The sequence below is a fragment of the Callithrix jacchus genome, chromosome 13, assembly GCF_049354715.1.
Source record: "Callithrix jacchus isolate 240 chromosome 13, calJac240_pri, whole genome shotgun sequence".
Lineage (NCBI taxonomy): Eukaryota > Metazoa > Chordata > Mammalia > Primates > Cebidae > Callithrix > Callithrix jacchus.
This window is the reverse complement of record NC_133514.1, coordinates 117,034,515-117,060,622: the sequence shown is the minus strand read 5'-3', so window position 1 is coordinate 117,060,622 and position 26,108 is coordinate 117,034,515. Positions and strand designations below refer to the sequence as shown.

The window sequence follows — 26,108 nt, the reverse complement described above, 5'->3', positions numbered from 1 at the left end:
TAGCTTATGCATTTTCCACCAAAAAAAAATGTTTTTTAAAAAACTTTCCACCTAAAATTAAACATTAAAATGGAACACTAACTGTGACAGAGCACAGAGACTAAATCAGGTGCTACCTCCAAGAACACCAGATCCTTAGCACATGTTAACTTTGGAAAGTGGTGGCTAATTTTGATCCATGAAGGTAGAATCTTGTTGCCTGGAAGTTACACTTTTGGATATAAAATATCTAGTGATTAATATTTTTACATCCCTAATATCATAAGAAAAATCTAATTACTCCATTCCTTAAAAGTCACTTAACATGTCCTCTGAAATTATAAGGTACCACTTAATATATACTTTGGAAAACCAAATAATTAGGACTCAGAAACAACTGAAAAGCTGCAACAGACAGCAGTTTGTAAAAGGCATCAGAGGGACCAGGCTTTTTAACAAAATTAAAAGAAACGCGTCAACTAACCTGCCTTTGAGATCACTAGGGCTTAATTACCCTTAAAAATGTGAAGTGTCAACAATGACTTATTATAGCCAAGCAGAGCAGCACATAGCAGTGAAATGTGAACTGGGTGGAGGCCAATGAGCAGCTACAGGTAGGGCTGTCTGTCTGGATGGGAACAAATGGCCCCATGTCCTCACTGACTTGGCTTGCTGCGGAGCTACATACCTGTATGAGTGCGAATGTGTGCCAGGAAGGCCATCGAGTTGCTGCTTCGACACATCTTTCCACAATACTTGCAGATGTTTCCCTGGTTTTCCTCCCTCTCGCGGTTGATTTGCTCAGTGTCTTCCACTATGTATTTATTCACCTCCCGTAGCAATTCCTCATGCTGCCCTTTAATATGTAGAAATAAATTCTGTTCAGAATCAAAGGGCTCTGTGCACTTGACACATTTAAACGTGGCCCCTCCCTCCGGAAGCTCTTCCACACTGGCCTGCTCATTTCTCATGTGGCCGGCACTAGCCAGATGCTGGTGAAGGTTGCTTTCGGTATAGAAGGACTTTCCACAGAGTAAACAATGAAAGTGCTTCTCTTTTGTAGGATGCTTCATGGCTATGTGAACGTTCAGTCCACTCAGTCCATCTGCTAAGAAGCCACAATCATCACAGCGAATGCGTGTAGACTCACCAAGGCAATTGCCTTCAGATCTCTTTTTTTTCACACCTTGAGCACAGTCTTTCAAGGGCAGCTCACTAATTCTCACTCCAGTTGCTATCAGGCCCTCTTCAGACTGGTCTATCAACTCACCATCTTCTGGGTTCTTTATTCTTATTATGGAGGAGTCAAATCGGCCAAAACTGTACACGGCCTGCCCTTTATCATCAATACTAATTATAGTTTCATAGACATCATTACTTTCAACTGTGCTATCAGAAGCTGGGCCATCCTCCTCCAAAATAATTTCTGTTTCATGTTGGGAATTCATCAGAATTTCCTTTTTCTCCAGAATGGGATCTTCTTGGACCCTTTTCAGGTCCTCCAAACCATGCCCACATGAAACTTTGTTCTGACCCCCACTCTCCAGATTTCCCTGTTCTCTGGTTATTCTTGTCACAACAGGAGTGGGGCTTTCAGCCGAGAGCTCCCCAGCGAGCACTGCAGGACACAGGTGTCGGTGAGGAACGTCACCTTCACTGTCTCCTACGCTTCCTCCTTCACTCTCACAATGGATGCGTAGCTCACCTGCATCTTTCAATAGCTCATGGTTTTTCTTTGCTGTCTCACAATTTGAAGCAGAGCTTCCTGAATTTTCATTTTGAAATCTGCTTGGGGAGTCATGGTTCAAGGAAATAGTAAAGGACATCATCTCCTCGGGTTTCCTAACTTTATCCTTGACAGGAGCCTGTTGGAAAGTCCCACAAAAGGAATGGTCTTCATTGAAATTAGATTCTTCTTCAGTCTCAACTTCTACAGAGTCAGCAGCACAGAGCACTTTAGACATATCTAAATTAGTATTCTCATTTAAAATAGAGCAATCTGCAGCATTTCTAGCTTTAAGAGTATCAGATGATTGATCTGAAATTATCTGAAATTCCTCAGAATTTTGTTGATGCTCTTCTTCAGGCACAATGATTTTTTTGGACGTGTCTGCAGAACCTGCTTCCACATGAGCAGAGTTCAGGTAAGACAGCCTTTTCATCTTGTGCTTCTCTGTTGCGGCGTGCCTGGTCATCTCGCGACGAGTCACTGCGTAGTAATCACATGCCATGCAATAAAACTCAAACTCCTTTGTATGTTTCCGTTTTACATGTAGCTCTAGAGAAGCAGAGGAGTGAGCATTAAACTCACAGTGCATACATTTATTCTCACCGGTGCCTGTAACGTCTCTCTGGGAGTACACATCCCCCTGCTGGACAAGGTCCTCTGGCTCTAGAGATATTTGCTCCTTTTTATCAAGAAGATGCCTATTAACTTCTCCATCTAGAGAATGAAATACATTTTCAACTTTGGCTTCAACTGAGTTTCCATGATCTGCCTTTTGAGAGGCGTGTGACTCAGCTGGTTTGTTAGCATGTTCATCTGACATGGTCATTGCTGAGCCAGCATTCTTTTTTCCGGCTTCAAGGCCACCCCCTTCAGGGCCAACAATGATATCTGAACTGTGTTTTCCACTTGCTTCTATTTCTACCCGTCCTTTATGTTTCTTGGTAGCACAATGACGTTCCATATCTCCCTTGGTTACAGTGTAATACTTACACACTTTGCATAAATAACTATACTGGTGACTGTGTTTTCGTCTAATGTGAACAGTCAAGTTTGTAATACTAGAGGCCAAAAGACCACAGTGTGAACATGTCCGTGAGATGTTACCTTTAGGTCTCCCTCTCTTTGGAGTAGTGGTCAAAGCTAATTCATCATCTTTGGTGCTATCACCGGACTGTGACAGTTCCTTAGGCATCAGCATGCCCTTCTCAAGATAGGAATGCTCTTGTAATTGCACACCTACATGGCCTTCAATCCTTCCATTTCCGGAAACATTAAACTCTTCTTTTTTATCATTTGCACCTATACACACCCTTTCAATACATTCTTCAAAGCTTAAGCCAATATTATTTTTCTTAGCATTTTCAAGATGCTTGCTTCTTTTAATGTGCTTCTCCATTCCTTCTTTGCTCAATGAATAAAGATTACAAGCTTTACAAAGAAAATGATAGTCCTGACCATGCCGAAGCTTTATATGTCTCGTGAGGACAGTAGAAGATCTTGTTTTATAAAAACACTTCTTACACTGAAACTGAGGCTTACTGGAATGCCTCACTTCATTACCATGGCTTACCCTGGACTTCACAGGTTCTTCCTGAGCCACTTTTCCTGAGTCATCCATAGACTCTTTTGCATTTTCTGATTCTAAAATACTTAAAGGTAAAGTCTGTAAAACCAAATCACTGTTAGATGATTGCGAAGTCTTTGGTTGAACCAATGAACTAATATGCTTCTCGGTGGTTTTGTGTTCTTCCATGTCTTTTTCAGACAAAAAGAACAGATTACAAGGGGTGCAAAGAAAAGCCATATTATGCTTTTCCTTCATGTGGTCCCTAAGATTTATTTCATTCAAGGATGTAAATGAACAACACTGACAACTCAGGGCAGAAGCAGTTTGCTGATGCTGGGGACTGTGCGAATGCTCATCTAAGTCCCTCCTTGATGTACTAGAGAAGTCACAAGTATGGCAGTAAAGTTTCGTCTCTCTGGCATGGCACCTTTTCACGTGGATTTCCAAATCTGTCCTATTTGTAGCAACTTGCCCACAGTCTGTACAAGCACACAATGTCTGAGGGTCAGAAGCTGGCTTCACTGTCAGGGAGTCCAGCCTGGAGCCCCGAGTACAGGTGCTCCCCCGACCCTGCTCCACCTCCTGAGTTTCTGAGGTAGTCACACACAGTCTCTGCACACTGCTGCTCGCTTCCAAGTGTTTCGGCACTGACTCTGCATCGTGTGTTTTTATCTGTGTTCTAAAGTGTTTCATAAACATCCTCTGAGTTTCACTTGTGCCTCTTTTAATTCCTAAAAGATTAAACCTTTTCTTTGCCTGGCCCTTCAAGGTAAAAGTGCTGCTTCGTCGACGGAAGCTATTACCCAACACGAGAATATTTCGCTCGGGTCTTGGCCTCGAGATTACACTGATACTGTGTGCTGCCTGCTGGGTATTTTTGGTAGATTCCAATTTCTCTAAGAGACCCTCTGAGGTTACTAAGGTGTCTAGCTTTTTACTCTGGTTTTCAGGATTCTGAGTTATACCAAGGGAAGTAACATTTTCTTCAACAATCTCTACTTCCTGTGACGAAGCATTTCTGGAAGGCATCATTTCAACAAGAAGCTCACTACTACTGCCACTTTGTTCAGAAATGCTTCCTGTCCAATCTGTAAATTTGCTTCCCACATTTCGTAATCCTTTTGAATCACTGTTTTTTGCTATTGGTTTAGAAGTTCTTGGCTTGGAGCGAACATTTTTTGTTGCCATTGTACATGGTTTTTTAGGAAAAGGCTGTTTTGTTAAGATCTGTACAAATCCTCCGCGAGCAGCCAGATTCTGACGACGGAGATGTGTTTTGCCAAGATAATGTGCATTCAACAGGTTTTCTTCTGCACACTGAAAACCACAAAGATCACAAGAAAAGACCTTCTGTAGCCCATGTGCTTGTTTGATATGCACATGGAGTGCTGAGCTGCTCTCTGCTTTGTGGCTGCAGTGACAACAGGTATGTTCCTTAGAGTGCTGCATGTGAGACTCAGCATGTTTTTCCAAATCAGAGCATGAAGAAAACAAATGCCCACAGGTGCCGCACTTGAGGACTGTATCTACATCCCCGATGGTACAACTAACATTAACTTCTTTCAGGGGGAAAGGAGATTCTCTTTCCAGATCAAGGGAAATCATTTCCTGAGCAGACGTTTGTTCAATGTCTGTTTTCAGAGAAACAACATCAACAGTGCTAACATCGCGAGAAGGGGAGAGGGCATTCGGGAGACACGTGCCTCCAACTGTGCGGTCGCTCAGGAAGGCCTTCTTCCCTGCTGCATCCACTGTGATACCCTCTTCTGTGGCTGAGCTTTCAGAAGTTTCTAACCTACAAACATCTTGCTTTCCAGATTTAAGGGGTTCTGCCTCATCTAATTTCCTACGTTTGGAAGCATGTTTATTACTGTCTTTTCCTGTAACAACACTACCAAAGTTCAATGATTCTGAAAAACCTCTTTTGTTCGTAGAATTCTCAGGGAGACTTGCTATCACGTCAGATACACGCCCATGATCTTCATTATGGGATGAAAGCTTTGTCAAGTCTTGTGCTTCTTTGTTTATCATTTCATCCTCGTCATTTTCGGGTTTATTCTCACTATCCATCATTAATAAAGTGCTGATGATGCTTTATCTAAGGTGGCTCACTGGCACTCATAACCTGTGAAGTAAACAAACATGTTATTAAATCTTGAATATAAAGACATACGTATTAGTCCAAAACTAGATGAAAAAGTATCATATAGTTAGCCTCAATGAAATGCCCTTTATACTGAGATGAATTTGATCACATGTCTAAAGTCTTTTATTAAGAAGTATGAAGTAGGATTTTAGGAACACCACTTTACCCTATTGTTGACTCAGGAAGAAATACCTGGTATCTTTGATAGAAAAAGTGATTTCTCAACAAACTCCCATATTTTCAATTCTCTGTACCAGTATACTTCAATTGACTGCCCTTTAAAACACACACTACACACACACACACACACACACACACAGAGAAGCTCTCCTTTCAAAATACATTTCAATAAGCTCCTACTCTACTCTGTAAAACATACGAAAACAAAACAGCTGTAATTCAAGTCTAGAGGTGAGGCCTTCCCCTCCTTAATCCCTGAAAGGAGCCCAAGTCCTATATAAAAGAAACGTAATTTTAAAACAACTGTTTCATCCTTTTCTCCTAAAACAAAGAGCTTTGCCATGATTTTTCTAAACATATTCCAATGAACAACATGTATAATCTCATTACATATCACCATTCATGCTCAAGCTCTTTACCAATGAAAAGCCACTTCCAGTCCAGCTGTCAATCATTAATTCCCTCATCTAACAGTCCTTTTATATTGTCTGAAGGTTAATGGCAAAGGGAAATGTCAGTGGTAGAGTAGAATTAATGGAGTAAATTTTGAGGAAAAAAAAGATTTTATTGAATAAAATGCCTTGAAATCAATAATATTGATTTTATTTTTCATTATGCCATTTAATTCAATTAAAACATATCATTTTCCATTTACTTTACACCATGATTGGAATTTTCAGCCAAATGCCATCTGATTTCATGTTAATAAAAAGGCATCAACATTTTATAGTCTCAAGCTAATGACAACTATTTTAAACTATTTTAGCTATTTACTCCATAACATTGACACATCAAATGAAGTCTATTCCTTTGATTCAGCTAAAATTAGGCAACAAAAATATACTTATAATGTAAGCATGAACAATAAGAGAAACAAGTAAACTGGACTTCATCAAAATTAAAAACTTCAAAAAACACTATGTTTCAAAGGTCGCTACCAAGAAAGTGAAAAGAAAGCCCACAGAATGGGACACATTTCTGCAAATCTGATATCTGATAACGGACTTGCATCTAGAATATATTTTAAAAACTTTTGTAACTCAATAATAAGTCAATTCAAAAATGAGCAAAGAATATGAAATACATTTCTTCATAGAAAATACATAATTCTATGCATATGAAAACACACTCTACATTAATAGTCACTAAAGAAATGCAAAACAAACCCACGAGGAGATACCACTTCAAACTCACCAAGATACTCACAAAATCAGTTGACAAGTGCTGGCAAGAATGTGGAACAAGCGGAGCCCTCATAACACCACTGATGGGAAGGTAAAATGGTGCAGCCACTATGGAACACAGTCTACCAGTTCTTTAAACAAGTAAACATGGTGCTAGCATGTAGTCCAGCAATTCTACTCCTAGGTATACACCCAAGAGAGATAAAAATTTATATCCAACCAAAAACGTGTACACAAATGCTGATGGCAATATTTATTCCTAATAGCCAAAAGGTGTAAACAATCCAAATGTTTATTAATGAATGAATGAATAGAGAAAATGTGATATCCATGTAATGAAATAGTATTCAGTCATAAAAAGAATGAAGTATTGGCCAGGGACAGTGGCTCATGGCTATAATTCCAATGCTTTTGGAGGCCCGGGAGGGAGGATAGCTTGGGTCCAGTAGTTTGACACCTGCCTGGACAACATAGCAAGACCCTAACTCTACAAAAAATAAAAAATAATAAAGATTAGTGGCAAGTGCCTATGGTCCTAACTCTGGAGCTGAAGCAGGAGGACTCTTGAGCCCAGCAGTTCAAGGCTGCATTGAGCTATGACCGCACCACTGCACTCCTGCCTGGGTGACAGAGACTTTGTGTCTAAAAATACAATACAAATAAAATTTCAAATGAAGTACTAATACATGCCACAATGTGGATGGCCTCAAAAACATTATCAAGTGAAGACCACATAGTATACAGATTCCTTTTTATATGAAATGTCTAGAATACAGAAATCTATACAGACAGAAAAGTAGACAGCCCTTGGTTTCTCAGGGCTGGAGGTAGGCAGGCAGAATGGAGGGTGACAGCTAAAGGGTAAGGGGTGTTTTAAAATGTATTGTGGTGATAGTTGCACACATCCATCAATAGATTATAATACTAAAATCCATTGAACTTAAAATATCTCAATAAAGCTGTTAAAAATATATAAATTATCAAATATCTATAATGTACAAATATTTGAAAAACCATAGAAAGATAAATATACATAGTTTTATTGCACTTATAAGATATTCAACATTAGTTCAAATACATTCCTTCAGAATAGGTTCCAGAAATTATAAATTATATAAGAGTAGGTGTTTTAGGTGAAAAAACATCTCTGGTCAAATAAGTTAAGAAAACTCTAGTTTATTAGCCAGCTGTGGTGGTGTGAACCTGTAGCCTCAGCTACTCGGGAGTCTAGGTGGGAAAATTGCTTGTGCCTTAGAGTTTGAGGCTGCAATGAGTTACAACAGAACCACTGTGCTCCAGCCTGGGCAACAGAGTGAGAGCCTGTCTCAAAGGAAAGGAAAGAAAAAGGAAGGCGAAGGGGAAGGGGAAGTGGAAGGGGAGGGGGGAAGGAGAGGGGAAGGAGAGGGAAAGGAGGAAGGGAAAAGGGGAGGGGGAGGGGGAGGGGGAGGGGGAGGGGGGAAGCGGAAGGGGAGGGGGGAAGGGGGAGGAGGGGAGGGGGGAGGAAGGGGGAGGAGGGGAGGGGGAGGGGAAGGGGAAAGGGGAAGGGGAGGGGAGAGGGGAAGAGGAGGGGAAGCAGAAGGGGGACTGGGAGAGGGAGGGGGGAAGGGGAATGGAAAGGGAAAGGGAAGGGTAAGGGAAAGGGAAAGGGAAGGAAAGGAAAACTGAACAAACATTACTTCACCACAGGATTTCTCAGTACATAGAAGCTTCCCAACCTTATTTGATTACAGAACCCTTTGTTTATAAGGAATCAAGAGACTGCTGTTGCAAAGGATCCTTAGGAAATGCTCTTTTGACTGGACACAGTGGCTGATGCCTATAATCCCAGCACTTTGGAAGGCCAAGGTGGGCAGATCACTTGAGCCTGGAAGTTGGAGACCAGCCAGGGCAACATGGGGAATCCCTATCTCTAATTAAAAAAAAGAAAGGAAAAAAAAGAAAAACAGAGAATGCTCTTTTCTATAAGGCATTGATTTTCTATTCAACATTTGAAATCGACAAGTAAAGGGAGGAAAGGAAGTAAGGAAGAATCATGCACCCATTTCAACACCTTCACTTAGTGCCTACAGTATGCCAAGTGTTCTTGCTTGTAGATGCTAGATGTATAGCAAACGCCAACCAAAATCATAGCCCTGTGAGAGCTTACAATGTAACAGTAAGATGACGAGACCACACATTGCTTAAAACAGATAAATTGTCCAAACCAGGGCAGCTGCTTCTGGTCAAGATCAAGCCACAGGGGCTGGATTTACTCTTATGCCTCAAGCAACTAAAAAAAAGTAAATAAAACCTACGAAGCAACAGTGCAAGAGAGTTGACATCAGACACCAAAGGACAGTCATTCCTGAGACAAACACACCAGGTCAGCCCAGCTTACTGCCTGAGAAAGTACACAGACCACAGCACAAGGAGGGGCGCTGTAAGTTGAGGGCAAAATAAAGGAGAGGAGAAAGGTGCAGAGAAAAACAGGCCCAGAGATCTGCAGAGGTGACCTCCCAGGAATCCCTATCAAGATACAGAGCCCTGGGCTGGGGCACGGTGGCTTACGCCTGTAATCCCAGCACTTTGGGAGGCTGGGACAGGCGGATCACGACCATCCTGACCAACATGGTGAAACCCTGTCTCTACCAAAAATACAAAAATAAGCTGGGTGTGGTGGTGCACACTTGTAGTCCCAGCTACTAAACTGCTTGACCCCAAGGTGGAGGTCGCAGTGAGCTGTGACGGCGCCACCGCACTCCAGCCTGGCAACAGAGCGAGACTCCGTCTAAAAAGAACAAAAAGAAAAGGAAAGAAAAAAAAAGATACAGAGCCCTGCTATCCTTCCAGCAACATGCCCATGCCCCTTCACAGTTGGTCCCTGGTAACACCAACCCTCCACCACACAACCAATGTTCAGAATTCTTCCACAATAGATGAGTTTTGCGTGGTCTAGTAAAATGGAACCACGCAATATGCTCTGTGGCAGAAGAGAGGTCTGGCTTCTTTGGCTCAGCCTGACGCTTTTGCTGCATGTGTGAGCAGTATGTTCCATTTCGCTGCTGGGTAGGAGTCCTCAATAGATGCACCGCAATTCTGCTGACAAGACATTAGAGCTGCTTCCTTTTGCTGCCATCACAAGAAAGGTGACAAGTGTTCTTAGTTCAACAAATCCGTACTGAGCGCTTACCAAATGAAAGGGACTGTCGTGATATGAACGCACTCATGCAGTGAGATAATATTCTGTGGGAGCCACACGACACACACCAGTGACCTCATACAAGGCCACACATGATCATGTGTACGGTACAAACTAAGATCTACAGCAGTATACATGAGCAAGAATATTCACGTTTTTACAAAAGTATTTCTTCATTCTTTTGTGTACATATCAAGGAGTGGTGCTGGTGGGTTACCAGGGTGGATGGAGGTCCAACTTCAGGAGAAACTGCCTGACTGATTTTCAACGTGCCTGTACTGTTTCGCATTGCTACCAGCGATCTATAAAAATTCTGTTTGACCCACACCCTCACCAACATTTGATATCAGTCTTTTAGACTTTAGTCACTCCAGTGCGTATGGTTTTAATCTCCATTTCTCTGATGGCTAGTGACTGCATTGAATACTTTTTAATGTGTTTTGTTAGTCTTTTGGCTGTTTCTTAATTTGGTTGTTTTATTATCGAGCTGCTTATGTATTCTGGATATAAATCCTTTGTTAGATATATGTTTAACAAACATTTTCTCCCTTTTCATTTGATTAACGGTATCTGATAAACAGAAGTGTTAAATTCTGATGAAATCAATGTTTTTGTGTTATGGTTATTTATGTGTCTCGTTTATTTTCTGTCTCTCCATGCTAGACTGTAAATGCATGATTTATTTTATCCAGCCATATATCCCAGGAGTCTAGAACAGTTCCAAATACTTGTAAAGTACTAGAATGAATGAATGCTTCATTGTGATGTAAGAAATATCTAATATCTAAGTATTTACAGATGAAATAAAAAATGCCTGCAATACACTTTAAAATACTCCAGGAGAGGGGCACAGTGAAGTTATGTAATAATGATAAAGCTGAGTGACAAGCACATGGGGATTCGTGATATTATTCTGTCAATTTTTGTATATATCTATGTCTACATATATAAATATATATATATAATGTTTAAAAATATCTGTAACAGAAGTTCTGCTTAAAAACATTTTAATGCTTAGCCTAAAACAGCAGGAATTCCCTTTCAATGCCCAGTCTAACCACCTCTTCGTCTGCAAACACTGCTGCAATACACAACTGTCCCTTTCACTAGGCACCAGCAGGAGTTCCATCTTCCAAATACATGAAGAGAACACACAACACCACATTCCTTAGGGAAGACACACACACACACACACTCTTGCTTGGAGCGAACATTCTGTTGAAAGCATCTGACTCATACTTTTACAGACAAAAGAATGACAACTACATGAATGCACAGAAGCAAAATAATGAGATCCTTAATCTTCTCAACAATGGTTCCAATAATTCTAAAACAAAAGGAAAAAAGTTTCTACATATGTTACTTCACAATTGAATTTCTAAATTAATAAAATAACCCAACATCTCACCATATCAAGAAATAACAAACATTCAACAAATAAACATTGAATGCCTACCCCATGAAAGGAACTGTAGTGATACAAATGCACTCGTGCACTAGGATAATATTCTGTGGGAGCCACATGACACACACCAATGACCTCATCTACAGCAGTATACATGAGCAAGGAATCATACTTCCAAGCACAATATTTAACTCAGAGAGCAAAAGTATCATTTGAGCCTAACGTTGAGGAAATGAAAACGTTTCTTTTGTTGAGGGGGCAAGAAGAACAGTTAAACATCTCAAGAAGAAGAGACCGATTAGGCAAAGCCCTAAAACACAAACCATGAGCACATAAGAAGGCTCTCAGCCATCCGAAGGGCCACAGCACTGGCTTTCTAACACAGACTAACTTAGAAAACTGGCAGCTGGTCGACCAGGCCCTGATCACAGAAGGCTCCATATTAAGAGCTGGATTTTATTCAACAGTGTCAGTGGGGAGTCAATGAGACACAGCACTGCTTTAGGAAGACTAAGTTTTCAAAATGCAAGACATACTGAAGGCAGAGACAGTCAGTCTAAAGGCAGAGAGAGCTCACTGTAAGAATGTAAGTTATACAGTCCAGACCTAGAATGACGTCAGTAAGCAGGGATGCAGAGTGGCTTCACAGTATCTCAGAGTCATCTAGAAGGAATTCAGCAGGTGAGACAGTTTATGCTGCTGTGAAGATTGTTTTTAACTCACTGGGAAAGGTTACTAGAACAAATGGCATATTACCAATGGAGCCAGAAAGGGTCTTTTTTTTAAAAAAAAGAATTTAAAAATCATCCAATGGGAAAGTTTAAGGGCTCATTTTTCTGAGGCAGATTTCATGTCATTCACTCAACAAACATACCATGAACCAGAAAGCCCCTGTGATTCTCTCCAGAACAAAGTGAAAACAGGCAGGTAACTTGCTGCTAGCTCTCAGAGGAAGGCGTGATCTCCTTCCTTTCCCTCTCTAAGTCCCAGTGCTTGTAAACCAGTGGAGAAGTAGAATGAGCCTCAGATTTCTTCCCACAGTAACGTTTCAAGATTGAGAAGACCTAGCAAGTATCTAGACTAAAATAATGGGATTTGTTATTAAAGCCAGTCTTCTAAAAGCGTCACATTTCCTACTCAATCATCAATTCCCACTCAACATCCCTCTTCACTGTGCCACCAATATTCCCCAAGTATCCACCTTAGCCAGACACCCAAGCTGTTGTTCCTTGACTATAAACATAAGTTACATGTAGCTTTATGATCTTCATTTTTACCTATAAATTATTAATTCACCCAGAAATTGTCACAAAAGAAATCCATGCTGAGACTGAAATTGTTCTCTGCCTATGAAGAAAAGGTTTCAAGAAAGAACTCAAAATACTTTTTGAGAACAATAATAAAACAAATCAAGCACAGCCTTCTGATGACACCTGCTGGCCGCTTCTCACAGGACTTTCCTTTCTGCGTATTAAAGAAGGTATTCTGGGAAGAATTTGAGTAAATTATTTCAGTCAAATGAAACCATTTCCTATGCTAGGGCAGCATGCATGACATTTTTCCCTCATTTTTGTCCTTTTGTTCCACTTTTCACCCCTTTTGATCTCTCTTCACTTTTCTCTATGCCTTTCTTCTTCCCAAGGAGTATCCATGAAGTGAGCTACAGCTCTGGCTCTGGAACTCTCTCTCATGTCTACACACTCAAACTCACACACACGCCCACTCATACTGGCACTCACACATGCAGCCCCACACACGCACTCACACACTCACACTCAAACGTAGTCTCACATGCACTCACACTCAACATGCATCACACACTCACATCCGCACTCACACATTCACAGACACACACGGACTCACACATTCACATCTACGCACACGCACTCACACATACACTCACATATTCACAGACACTGACAGACACATGGACACATTCACACTAATACACACATTCACACTGACATGCACTCAGATACACACACACTCACACACTGATACAGATACACATCTGCACTCACACATGCACTCATTCACACGAACACATATGCACACACATGCACTCGCACATTCACAGACACACAGACTCACATTCACACTGAGATACATACACACTGACACATAGACACAGATATACATATGCACTCACACGCATTCACAGATACTGACATTCACACATTTGTCACCAGACACTCAGACACTCATAGGATTCACACACCCACACACTCAGATTCACACATTCACAGATACACCCTCACATGTACTCACACACATCAGATATATTCACAAATTCAGACACAGAGACGCTGACACAATGACACACATACTCACACTCTCACTCACACATACATGCATTCACAGATACTCTCACACACACAGACAAACACTGCTATGATAATACCATAAAGAACCCATCCTCAGCCAGGCACAGTGGCTCACGCCTGTAATCCCAGCACTTTGGGAGGCTGAGGCAGGCAGATTACCTTAGGTCAGGAGTTCGAGACCAGCCAGGCCAACATGGAGAAACCTCATCTCTACTAAAAATGCAAAAATTAGGTGGGCGTAGTGGCAGACTCCTGTAATCCCTGCTACTCGAGAGGCTGAGGGAGGAGAATCGCTTGAACCCAGGAGGCGGAGGTTACAGTGAGCTGAGATTGCACCATTGCACTCCAATCTGGACAACAGAGCGAGACTCCATCTCAAAAAAAAAAAAAAATCCTCTCCCATCCTGCCCCATCTCACCCTTCGCTCTTCCTAGATTCACCCACATTCATCATGCAGGCAGTGTGGCTTTGTCACCAGGCCCACAGTGACTTCACTGAGGGTACATGTAACAGGACATGTGTGCATACACACACATATGAAAACCCCTTAGTGGTCTTTTGTTCATTCTCTTTGGGGAGTCCAAAAAAAGGACAAACCCCAGAAGTGATGACTGCCCTCCAGCAGGGATTCTCTGCTCCTCACAGGGCAAGGCTGGACAGGCAGGGCTGCCCACGAGCTCCCTGTGTGCTGCAAGGGCAACAGCTGGGCAAGGTCAGAGTCAATGGAAACTAGTGGACCACTCGCATCTCCTTCCTCTATCACTTCAGCTGACTTCCAGTTGAAAATGTGTCTTACCCTTATAGTATTACCTCATTTAATAAAGAGCCACCAAGTCCATGCATAAAGTCAGCTTAATATTAGCTGTAGTTATGAAACCCCATGTGTATAATCTGAGGGTAACTAAAGGGTACTATACTCCAACCTCTCCTCACCAGTCTCCTCCCAGCAGAAATGTCACTTTATAACAGAGATCACAAAATCAAGTACCTCACCCCATAAAGGAAAAAAAAACTACTCTTCCATGAAAATGTACAACTGCAAGTTGTGGAACCTCATCTATGAGAAGAGAGTATACAACACCCTAAAAACCCATTCACTAGATGACATCAGAGGCAATTTTACCACACATGGATGTGTAATAGGGTCTGGCTTCTTCTCAACAGGACTAACACATAAGCACTGGGGTCCAGGAAACCCACCTCCTCACAGTCCTGAGAACAGGCTAGAGTACATTCCTAACTTACACGTTTGTAAAGTTGTTCATTTTTCTACCCAGGAAAATGCCTTCGGGTGGTTTAAAATGAGTTATCTGAATTCCCTTTAAAGGGTGGAGCCCAATTCCCTTCCTCTTGAGTGTGGATCTGTTTGTAAGGGACAGAAAATAGTGGAAGTGAGGATGTTCCATGCCAGAGACGAAGTCCCAAGTAGCCCTGTGCTTCCTGCATGCCCTCCCCTAGGGTCAGTCTGTCCAGCGCAAGCCAGTACCACGTAGCAAGGACATGTCAGCAGCTGTGGGGAGGCCCACGAGGCGAGGAAATGAGGCCTCTGACTCAGAGCCAGTGAGGAGCAGCGCTCCTGCCAACAGCCAGAGGGGAGTGAGCCATCCTGGTAGCACATCCTCCAGCCCAAGAGAAGCCTTCAGAGGACAGCAGCCCCTACAACATCCTACCTGCAGCCATGGACGGACCTGGAGCCAGAAGCACAAGGACAGATCTGGAGCCAGAAGCACCCAGACAAGCCCACTCTCAAATTCTTCACCCACGGACACTGACAGATGATAAAAGCTTCTTGCTTTAAGCAACTATGTTTTGGCCAAATTGGTTATGCAGCAATACGTAACTCTTAAAGGACACTTCTCTCTCCTTTCTATCTGTCAAAGATACGGCTCAAGTTCATACCCGCTTTGTGTATTTTTATATATATTTCCTTTCCCATTCGTTCAACCCTTAACAAGAATTCTCTGTACTAGTACAATAGTATTAAAGTGCACAGGAGGATGTCAAGAAATTTCAATGGAAATATTTATATGAAATTCATATCAGAGGCAGAATTGCTTTTGAGCTATTTTAAAACTCTAATAAAATGACATTTATATTTGTATCTCTCCCACTACCAAAATCAGATTTGATCCCGCTTTCAATAAAACAGTGATACAAGAAAAATCAAGATTAATTAAAGAGCTAAGTAATACAGTTAACAGGCAGAAGTGGGGATGATTAATGGTACCAAAAAAAGTGGGAAGAATAAGAACTATTATTTGATAGCACCACAGGGTGACCATGGTCAGTAATCATTTAATTACACATTTTTAAATCACTTTATAATTGGGTTGTTTATAACACAAAGTATAGATGACTGAAGCATGGATGCCCCATTTTACATGATGTAGTTATTACTCATTGCTTGCCTGTACCAAAACATCTCACGTACCCACGAAAATTAAACATTAAAAAAAAAGAGATACGGTAGAGTGAGCTTTAAATTTAGATTTCTATGGAAATGGAGGGAATATCTTAACATTTCCTGAAAATCTGCTCAATTTGGATGGAGGCATTTGTCGAACAGGCCCCTAGAAGGTACTGAGCAAGGGCCTGCCTTGGAGGTAACTAGTCATGTATTCCTTCCCAAGTTGGCTCAGACATTTCAGCAGTCTACAACTCTCATAGCCATAGCCCCAAACCTACATAGTACACACACGCAGAGCCACAGGTCATCACAGCTGAATGAGTCACAATCCTCTGGCCAGTTACGCTACGTAAGTCTCGCACCTTCATCTGGCAGGAGGCCTTCAAGCTCAGGGGCCTCTGTTCATGGGACATGGACCTGAGCAAATCCCACCTCCAAAGTATCCTGCATGCCACACTGAGCTTGAACCTAGAAAGAACTTTCTCCAGCCAGAGTCCAAGGGTACCTTGAAGGCAAAGAGGCTAGAACTACATGCTCCCACGCCCAGGTGGTCAGGGTCTAGTAAAATTTTCACTCAAGTCAGAATAGAATATTGTTTGTATTCCAGAGGACACACATGTTATATATCAAATATCCAATTCAATTTTGCCTACAAGTTGTTGAAAAATTTCCTTAATGCTCAAAATGAGAGCTAAGACAATCACTAAAAAACCATACTGACAGGATCAAACCATAGGGACCAAAACAGAATAGGTAGACCATCATTTCTTTCGTTATCAGAGAGCTCCACCTATCCAGCACTGTTCATGCTGAGGTACTACCAGCTTTATAAAGCAACACATCAAATCTGGCCTGCAAAATTAGCACAGCCACATCACCTGGCAATCTCTCTTTTTAAAACGTTCCTGCATTCCAAGCACTATTTTCCAAATATACTAAATTGATCCAGTAATAAAATTAACTGTATGACAACCTTATATCAGCCATCTCTAACAAATATATCTTTTGTAGTCAGAGATATTTATCCAAAAAAACTAAAATTTAATATCTCTCAATTCAAAAAGTATTTTGAAAACCAGTGTTTTGTTGGCATTTCCATCTATTTTTTTTTTTTTTAATTATTGGGACAGAAAAACAGGGAACAAGAGAAAGGAATGGCAACTCTATGAGTTAAACAGAAAGTGAAAAAATTCAATGCCATTAGAAGCAGACACCTAGGATCGTTTGTATCTCATGCCGTTTGAAAAAAGGTTGTTTTATTATCAATGTAACTAATCACAATGAAACCATCTCGTACAACTAAAGACATTATAATGAATTTTCTTTACAGCTACAGAGAAATGGGATTTGCTGTTTCACATCAAATAGAACAGGCTGTATAAATTCTTCTTCCTATTTATTGTAAAATATAATTTCATCTATAAAATCAGTCATGAAATATTAAAACTGAAACAACAGAATTTATATCCTTTACTTAATTTAGTTTAAACGGTCTATTCACTAAAAAAGGTAGGGGGAGGTGACATGTGATAGAGCCCCTCCTTTCTCATTAAGTGTTTCCATTAGACCCTTTATTTTCAAGAATTTATAAAGCGGCCATAAAAAAAGCATTCCAAGATAAAGTTAGTATATGTTCCTTAAATTTTCCTTTCATCTTTTTCAAAAGACAAGAGAATAAAGCATATAACATATGAATGTCAAGGAAAGCAAAGAGAATTAGGAGTATAAAATTAAAGAAACATAATAAATTTACAGTGAAAATGTTTAACACTTTTGAGAAGGAACCTTAAGCTTCAGAAGGAGGCCATGGCTTTCATTCCAGCTGTACCGGTAATAAGCTGCAGGACACAGAGCAACTCCGAACTTGGCTGAGCCTCCGTTTCCCCGTTTGTACAGTGAGAAAGAGGGACTAAGATTCCCTAATTCAATAAGAAAATATCTTTCCAATATTAAGGAGTTGTTGAACACTCAAAAAGTGGAAAAAGTATCTTAATAATGGATTTGGTTTTTGTTCCAGGAAATACCGGGAAAAAAATAGCATTTCCAAAATATAAATGTGGGGAAAATAAACCACTTTTCTTGCTTAGATTCACCAGGTCCATGAGAAGAAATGGAATACAATGGCCAATGAAAGAACTGCAGGGGGTAAAAGACAAAAACTACTAATTTTGGACAAAATCTGAAAAGTACTGTAATCCTAAAGTCAATAAGCTAACATATGATATAAAACTATCAAGCCTTAAGATACATGGAGCATAAATTATTAGCTATCAAGGATCTGAGTTTTAAATACATTTAGAAAAGAGAAAAACTTCAGCATTACATTTTTTAATGGATATAGTTCTATCCAAGTCCATTTGTATAATAAGGTTAATAGTTTTTTTCCTCTCCATGGTAAAATTGTAAGTAATCTTTTTCTCCTCTTCTTGGCACTCTTCTATACTTTCCAAAATATATTAATATGGGGGGAAGAGGTGACTGAGTGGGAAGCTTTAAAAAAAAAATCTCTACACGTTATTGAAGTAATAAAAATAATGACTACTCTCAATTAAATAAAAAAAAAGGCAGGTCCTTAGATGGAAATACATTTATGCCTGAGGTCCTCAGACTAAATTCAGAAACAAAACTCCACAAACAAAAGTCAGAAGGTGACTTGCTGTAACAGTCAGAGATCCAGGGATCCAATCTGGTCACTCATCTACACCAAGAAAGTTACCTTTGGTTCACTGAACCTCACATTAAATACTGGGCAGTTGCAGGGAGGATGGCCAGTTAACAGGGAACCCACCCAGCATGGAGATCTTGGTCTTTAATGTTATTGCCCACTAAAAGCCCACTGGGAATTTCAAGAAATGGCTGATTCCAGGGCTGGGGAAAGGTCGGCACAAAATAACCTTGGAGCATCTAACGGCAGAAAGTGGGGAAATACTTTAAAGAAAAAAGATAACACAGAGACATAGGACCAGCTTGACAGGGCTTCCCACTGGCCAAATCTGGGAAAATTTGAGCACCCAAATAATGTAGTCCCATTAAACCACTACAAGTAGGAATGAATAAGCCCAGTTCAGTGACTGAATGATGGGCAGCTGGAGGGATGGAGAGACGAACGGGGAGAGAGGAGCAAAAGGATGGCTCTGTTTATAGAATAAGGCTGAGGGCCAACTGGTAAATATGGAGGGAGTGCTGGAGATAGAAAAGCATATTGGCAAAGACTCTATCTAGCAAGAATCATCAAGGGATGTCAAATCTAGGGAGGACGTTTTAGATTTGGAGCAAAATGCCTACACGGTGTTAAAGCATCTCCCCACAACCTGCTTATTAATTACAAGGGAAAAACAAACTCAGTAACTGTCCAGTGGATAAACTGGCAAACGTCGCCGGCAGGATCAAAATCAACATCCTCAACGAAGGCCAGATGGACACAGTGTGTCTCCAGACATGACCCCTTGAGAAGGGGATTACATCACCTATGCCTTACTGCAGCCAACAAAACCTCCAGCTAATGAGGAGGAAACAGCAGACCACACAAAATGAGGAATGTGTGAGGAATGTATTGTTTAGAGAAGGGAAAAAAAGGTGGAGAGGGCAGCATTCCTCAACAATGTCATAAAAGACAGAGAAAGGCTTTATAAAAATATATAAAGAAAGGCTTATGAAAGTATTCCGGATTAAAGAAGGCTAAAGATACATGAATTGCAAAGTGTGTTCTCAGACTGGATCCTGCCCTGGCAGGAGGAAAATGCTATTAAGGACATCTTAGGCCAACTGACAAAAAGCACCAACGCGAGTATAGCACCAGAGAAAAGAGCACCAGAGTCGTGTAAGAGAAAAATCCCTATTCTTAGAAGATGTAGACTGAGTGTTTATGGGTAAAGGGTCACAATGTATTTAAATTACTCAGTGGTTCAGGAGAAAAAGTAAAGCATGTGGATGTGTTTGGATGTGGATGCACGTGGTAGGGGAGAGAGTGTGGATGTGAACAAGCAAGAGTGACAGGAAACAACAAAGCAAACGGGAAACACAATGACAGGGGACTCAGGATGAAGGTTATACAGGTGTCCCAGAAACACTTTCTAGTTTTATTTGTGCATTTTTAAATAAATTTCAAATCGCTTCCAAATAAAAAGTGAAAAAAAAAAACAATCAGAACGAGGATAGACAGGTGGTGGGAATGGGCTGGCTTTGTACATGACTCACAAAGACCTCCATGACATCTCTAGAAACTGTCAGAAGGGTCAGAAGAATATAAACCTCCCTGAAAGCGACAAAGTTTTTCCTAGACCTGACAAAACCTTTACTCCACTTAACAGTTCTTAGTCCCCAAGAAGACTTCAAGGAATCCAAAAAGCTTTATCTTCAACTGAAGGTCTACTGAAAATTATACCCTTCCTAGTACAGCTTTGTCTCTGTACTAAGAAGTTTAACTCCTTTGCCATTTGAATCTGTCAATTCCTGTTCACTATGGTGGACACCAGCCTTAAAACAGAGCCCTGAGTTACATGAATACAAACAGAATGTTACATTTGAAAGGACTGCATGGGGTTTTTTCCATTACTGGCAAAACTGGTTAACGTATGTTGCATTCAACAGTATCAGCCACCAAGGAAAGGTAACTGTTCCTCTTGTCCCATTAAAATGTAAACAATTAAAACTATAATAGGAGCTGGGTGCAATGGCTCACACCTGTAATCCCAGCTTCTCGGGATGCTGAGGCAGGAGAATCACTTAAACCCAGGAGGCGGAGGTTGCAGTGAGCCAAGATCACACCATTACATTCCAGCCTAGGCAAGAGCAAAACTCAGGAAGGCAGTCCTTTCCCCATTGCTGGCAACCTTTCACAGATGGCATCACAAGTCTTCAATTACTTATTTTCACACATGAACAGTGGCCCCCTTCACTATTTCACACATGAACAGTGGCCCTACCTTGTCTAAGTAAATACTGCAGTCTAACAAAATGGCCTAACTCTATAATAGTACTCTTCTACATTCTGAAGAACAGACAACAGAAACCTTACATGGGAAGAAGGAAAACCACAGAATATGAATTTTCTTCAAATCCATCATCTGCCATTCCTTTTAGATTTGGATACAGTGGCTAGAATCAACCCAACAAGAATTTAATGCCCTCACATATACCTGCTATAATACTTTAACCTTAAAATGGCTCAAACATGATCAAAGTTTTTATCTCATTCTTGAAAAGACAGGTATTCCTATTCAGCAAACATTCTGCTTCAGCCTGTGATTTAGAGACCCAGGCTTCTTCCACCTTGAAGTCTGAGCTTCCTCATTCCTTGCATCCAGCTGACAGAAAAGTAAGCATGAAAGAGGCAGCTGGCTCATTGTTTCTTAACAGCCTTGATCTGGAAGTGTATCTATCACTTCCAATCATATCTGCTTAGCTGCAAGAGAGTCTGTAAAACATAACCTGGAATTGTGCAAAGGGAAGAAATGAAGTGGGTGGACAGCTAGCCATCTCTGCCACACATCACTCCAAAAGCTATCATGTTGCTTGTCATTCTGCCATTCATGAAGTTTAGCCTGTACAAGACTTATGAAAACCTTTTTCTCAGAAATGCAACTGGAAAAGCATCCCTAGTGCTATTACTTCCACATTTGTAAAATAAAAGAATCACAGAAAATACCAATCATTTATAAATCTAGCTAATCATAAAAAATAAGAAATCTCTAGGTCTTACCCATGAAAAGATTCTGATTAAGAAAGTCTGGGGCAGGGACAAAAATCTGTACTTTTTTAAAGAGTTCCCTGGATGATTCTGATGAACCAGATTTGGGAACAACTGGACTAAAAATCTCTCCTAACTTCAAAAAAACGAATATCCACTTATTGCATATTTACCAGATACAGTGCTGAGGTGAAGAAAAGGAGAAGGGAAAGAAGTGTGTGTGTACTGGGGGTAGGAAGCGATAAATGTATCAGGAAAAAGCATACATGCACTGTACTTAATAGGGCCATCGCACAGGGACTCCAAAGACATTGACCTCCATCATAATTTGCCACATAAAATTATCCTGAATGCCACTTGTAGCAAACTTAGCTCTGACCTACCACCTTGACATCCTAGGGTGTTTCAGTGAAATATAGTAAAACACCACCCATACTGAAAACAAGATTTTGTATCCTGAAGATTCTTAATAAAAATCATTCGATCCCCTTTTTGGAAGCTGTAATTTCTACTCCCTATTCTTTCTAAGCTATTTTTAAAAGTACTTTACTACCTTAGTTAAAATTATAATGATTTTGAAATTATATTTTAAATTAACATGCACTCCTATAACTGCTATTCCTCATTTTATAACTGATCCAATAATCATATATCAAATTCTGATCCATAATTCATGATCAGCAGAAATCACAAGTGAATTACACACTTCCAATGAAGAATTCTGTTGTTTGTTCTAGGTTTAAAACACCAAGTTTCCATTATATTTAATAACTGAAAAGCATGCTGAGCTTTGTTTACATTTGATGATTAGACTGGAATTACTCCAACCATGTTAATTCTTTTCCCTGTTAAGCTTCTTATTACCTTGTTTTTCTTTAAAACAACTACATGGGTTTGTTTAATAGGAAAAAAAAACAGCATATAAGGGAAAATTAAAGAGAAATATGAACCTCAAATGCACTGAAAAGCACTGAGAATTAAAATTGAGAGTTGCTAAATTTAGCAAAATGTAACTGAAACTACAAGAGCTGAAGTACCTCAAATCTGTTTAAGAAACCTGTGTTCTATATTTGCCCATAAGGGATCTCCTAGAAATACTACACGTGTATAAAATGCAGGCATCCTTGCCACAGAAGGAGTCTCACGGGCTGTCAGCTTCTTAGTGAGGTGAAGATTCTACTGGAAAGTATGACATTACATAACTACAGATACTTGATGGTTTTCATGGTTTGGACAATTTCAGCAGTCAATGGCAAAGAAAAACAGTAGTACTATTTGATCTACAACAGGTAATTTCACTTCTAGAGTCATCTTTTTATTTTTCCTATACTTGTTAATTTTAAAGAGTGACTATAATAATGATGGCTTAGGATACGGTTTACAGTAGAAGAAATCTTGATTTAAGAAAAGTTCCATAAGATAAATATGACAAAACAAAGATATAAAAGGCTAGAAAAAAAAGGCAAATGTTGATTCCCCAAATGTGCCCCCCATTTTTAGCAAGAATTTCCTAAGCAAGTAGGTATGATTTCCAGAATCTTATGGGATGTGAACTGAAAGATGCACTCCTTAGAAGTCACTTAGACTCAATATCCAACTAAAATCAAAATGTGATCAATTACTTTTTATGCTTTATGGACTAATAATCTCCTAGAATGACAAAGTCATGTATACTGGTTTAAAAAAAACCTACTAAGAATTTTTTTAGGGAGAGAGATCCAAGATGGCTAACTACTAGCAGCTCAGCATTGTAGCTCCCCGTGACAGCGCAAAGAATGAGAGGACGCCACACTTTCAGATGAATTTTTGTTGCTCACGGACCAGGAGATTCCCAGTGGAGGAGCCCCACGGGTCGCCAGCGCAACTCTTGTGGCCGGCGCAGCGGTTTTGCCAGTGCCTTGGCATGGTGGTTCTTGGTGCAGAATAAATGGGACTGGGTCCCCTTTTGGTCAACGTTTGGAGCTCAGGGAAGGCAGAATCACCCATTCAGTTGATTGAAGAAGGGATTCAGGAGGGAAGCCAGACTGGAGACTCCTGGGCAGAAAAGCACCAAGAATCTTGACGCCGCTGTTTTAGCCAGCATAGTGGGTTGCTCAGATTCCGGTGCTGGGAATCAACAAGTTGGACGTCCACTCAGAGACCTAATTTGAAAGTCGGTAATTACAAAGATGACAGGTGGATAAATTCACAGTGACAGGAAGAAACCAGTGTAAAAAGGCTGAGAATACCCAAAATCAGAATGCCTCTCCCTCTACAGGGGATCACAGTTCCTCATCAACTAGGGAACAAGGCCTGATGGAGAACAGAATTAGGCTTCAGAAGGTGGATAATAAGAAACTTCTGTGAGATAAAAGAACATGTTCTAGCCCAATGTAAAGAAACTAAGAACCTTGAAAAAAGTTTGACAAAATCCTAACGAGAATAGACAATTTAGAGAGGAATATAAGTGAATTAATGGAACAGAAGAATACAATACGAGAACTCAGCAAAGCATGCACAGGTTTTAACAGTCTAATTGATCAAGCAGAAGAAAGGATATCAGAGGTTGAAGACCAACTTAATAAAATGAAAAAAGAAGACAAGATTAGAGAAGAAAGAGTAAAAAGGAATGAGCAAAGTCTCCAAGAAATATGGGACTATGTGAAAAGACCTAATTTACGTTTGATAGGTGTACCTGAATGTCATGAAGAGAATGAATCCAAGCTGGAAAATATTCTTCAGGATACTATTCAGGAAAACTTTCCGAACCTAGTAACGCAGGACAATGCTCAACTCCAGGTAATACAGAGAACATCACAAAGATATTCCTCAAGTAGAGCAACCCCAAGACACATAATCATTAGATTCACCAGGGTTGAAATAAAGGAGAAAATTCTAAGGGCAGCTAGAGAGAAAGGTCAGGTTACCCATAAAGGGAAGCCTATCAGACTCACAGCAGATCTCTCAGCAGAAACCCTACAAACTAGAAGAGAGTGGGGGTCAATATTCAATATCCTCAAAGAAAAAAATTTTCAAGCCAGAATCTCATACCCAGCCAAACTAAGCTTCATAAATGAAGGAAAAATAAAATTTTTCATGAACAAGCACTCAGAGATTTCATCACCACCAGGCCTGCTTTACAAGAGCTTCTGAAAGAAGCACTATACACAGAAAGGAACAACCAGTATCAGTCATCCCAAAAACTTACCAAAAGGTAAAGAGTATCTCCATAATAAAGAATCTATATCAACTAATGGGCAAAATAGCCAGCTAGCATTAAATGACAATATTAAACTCACAAATATCAATATTAATCCTAAATTTAAATGGATTAAATGCCCCAATCAAAGACACAGACAGGCAAATTGAATAAAAACTCAAAACCCATCAGTACGCTGTATCCAGATCCATCTCATAAGCAAGGACGCACAAAGACTCAAAATAAAGCATTGGTGGAAGACTTATCAATCAAATGGAGAGAAAAAAAAAAAAAAACAGGAGTTACAACTTTCGTCTCTGACAAAATAGACTTTAATAGTAAAAAAGACTAAAAGAAACAAAGAAGGACATTACATAATGGTAAAAGGATCAATGCAACACAACAGGAGTCAATGATCATAAATATATATGCACCCAATATAGGAACACCCAGCTATATAAGACAAGTTCTTAATAACTTATAAAAAGACTTGGACTCCCGCACAATAATAGCGGGAGACTTTGACACCACATTGTTAATATTCGACGGATCAACGAGATAGAAAATTAACAGGGACATCTATGATTTGAACTCAGACCTGGAACAAGTAAACTCAGTGAATATTTATAGAATTCTTCACCCCAGGTCCACAGAACATACATTTTTCTCAGTATCACATTACACCTATTTTGAAAGTGACCACATAATTGGAAGTAAATCACTCTTCAGCATTTACATAGTATTTCACTGACTTAAATGAAATATTGATTGGCTGTTTGTTTATTTTCTTCCCTTATTCCTTCCTGTCTCCACTGTTAAGCATAATTATTGGCATAAAAGACGTTTTCAGTACCTATTTTGATTGCATTCCAGCCTGGGCAATAGAACAAGACTCCTGTTCTCTCTCCGTCTTTCTCTTTCTCTTTCCTTCTTTCAAAAAAAAAATTTTTTTCTTAAGAAAAGGAAGTAAATAAACCTTTTACCAGTCTTCTTTCACACTCCATTTATATCATGATTTTTGCTTTCTGCCCTTCTGCTCTCAGACATACTATTTTTGCCTATGCTTGTCTTCTTCCTCTGACCCTGCATGGCAGTGATTCAGAGTCAGACTCCCTCTGTGTGACTGTGCCTGATCTCCCTGT

General features: G+C 40.2%; 1 protein-coding gene across 4 annotated transcripts in view; it reads right to left on the bottom strand.

The window, feature by feature from the left end:
- ZNF407 (zinc finger protein 407) overlaps positions 1–26,108 on the bottom strand; it is a 474,883-nt gene that overhangs the window by 434,341 nt on the left and 14,434 nt on the right. For all 4 annotated transcript variants that reach the window (XM_078348272.1, XM_078348273.1, XM_035271367.3 and 1 more), the window contains exon 2: positions 668–5,400. In XM_078348272.1, the coding sequence (XP_078204398.1) occupies positions 668–5,348 (4,681 nt within the window). In that variant the 5' untranslated portion in view covers positions 5,349–5,400. The remainder of the gene's footprint in view (positions 1–667; positions 5,401–26,108) is intronic.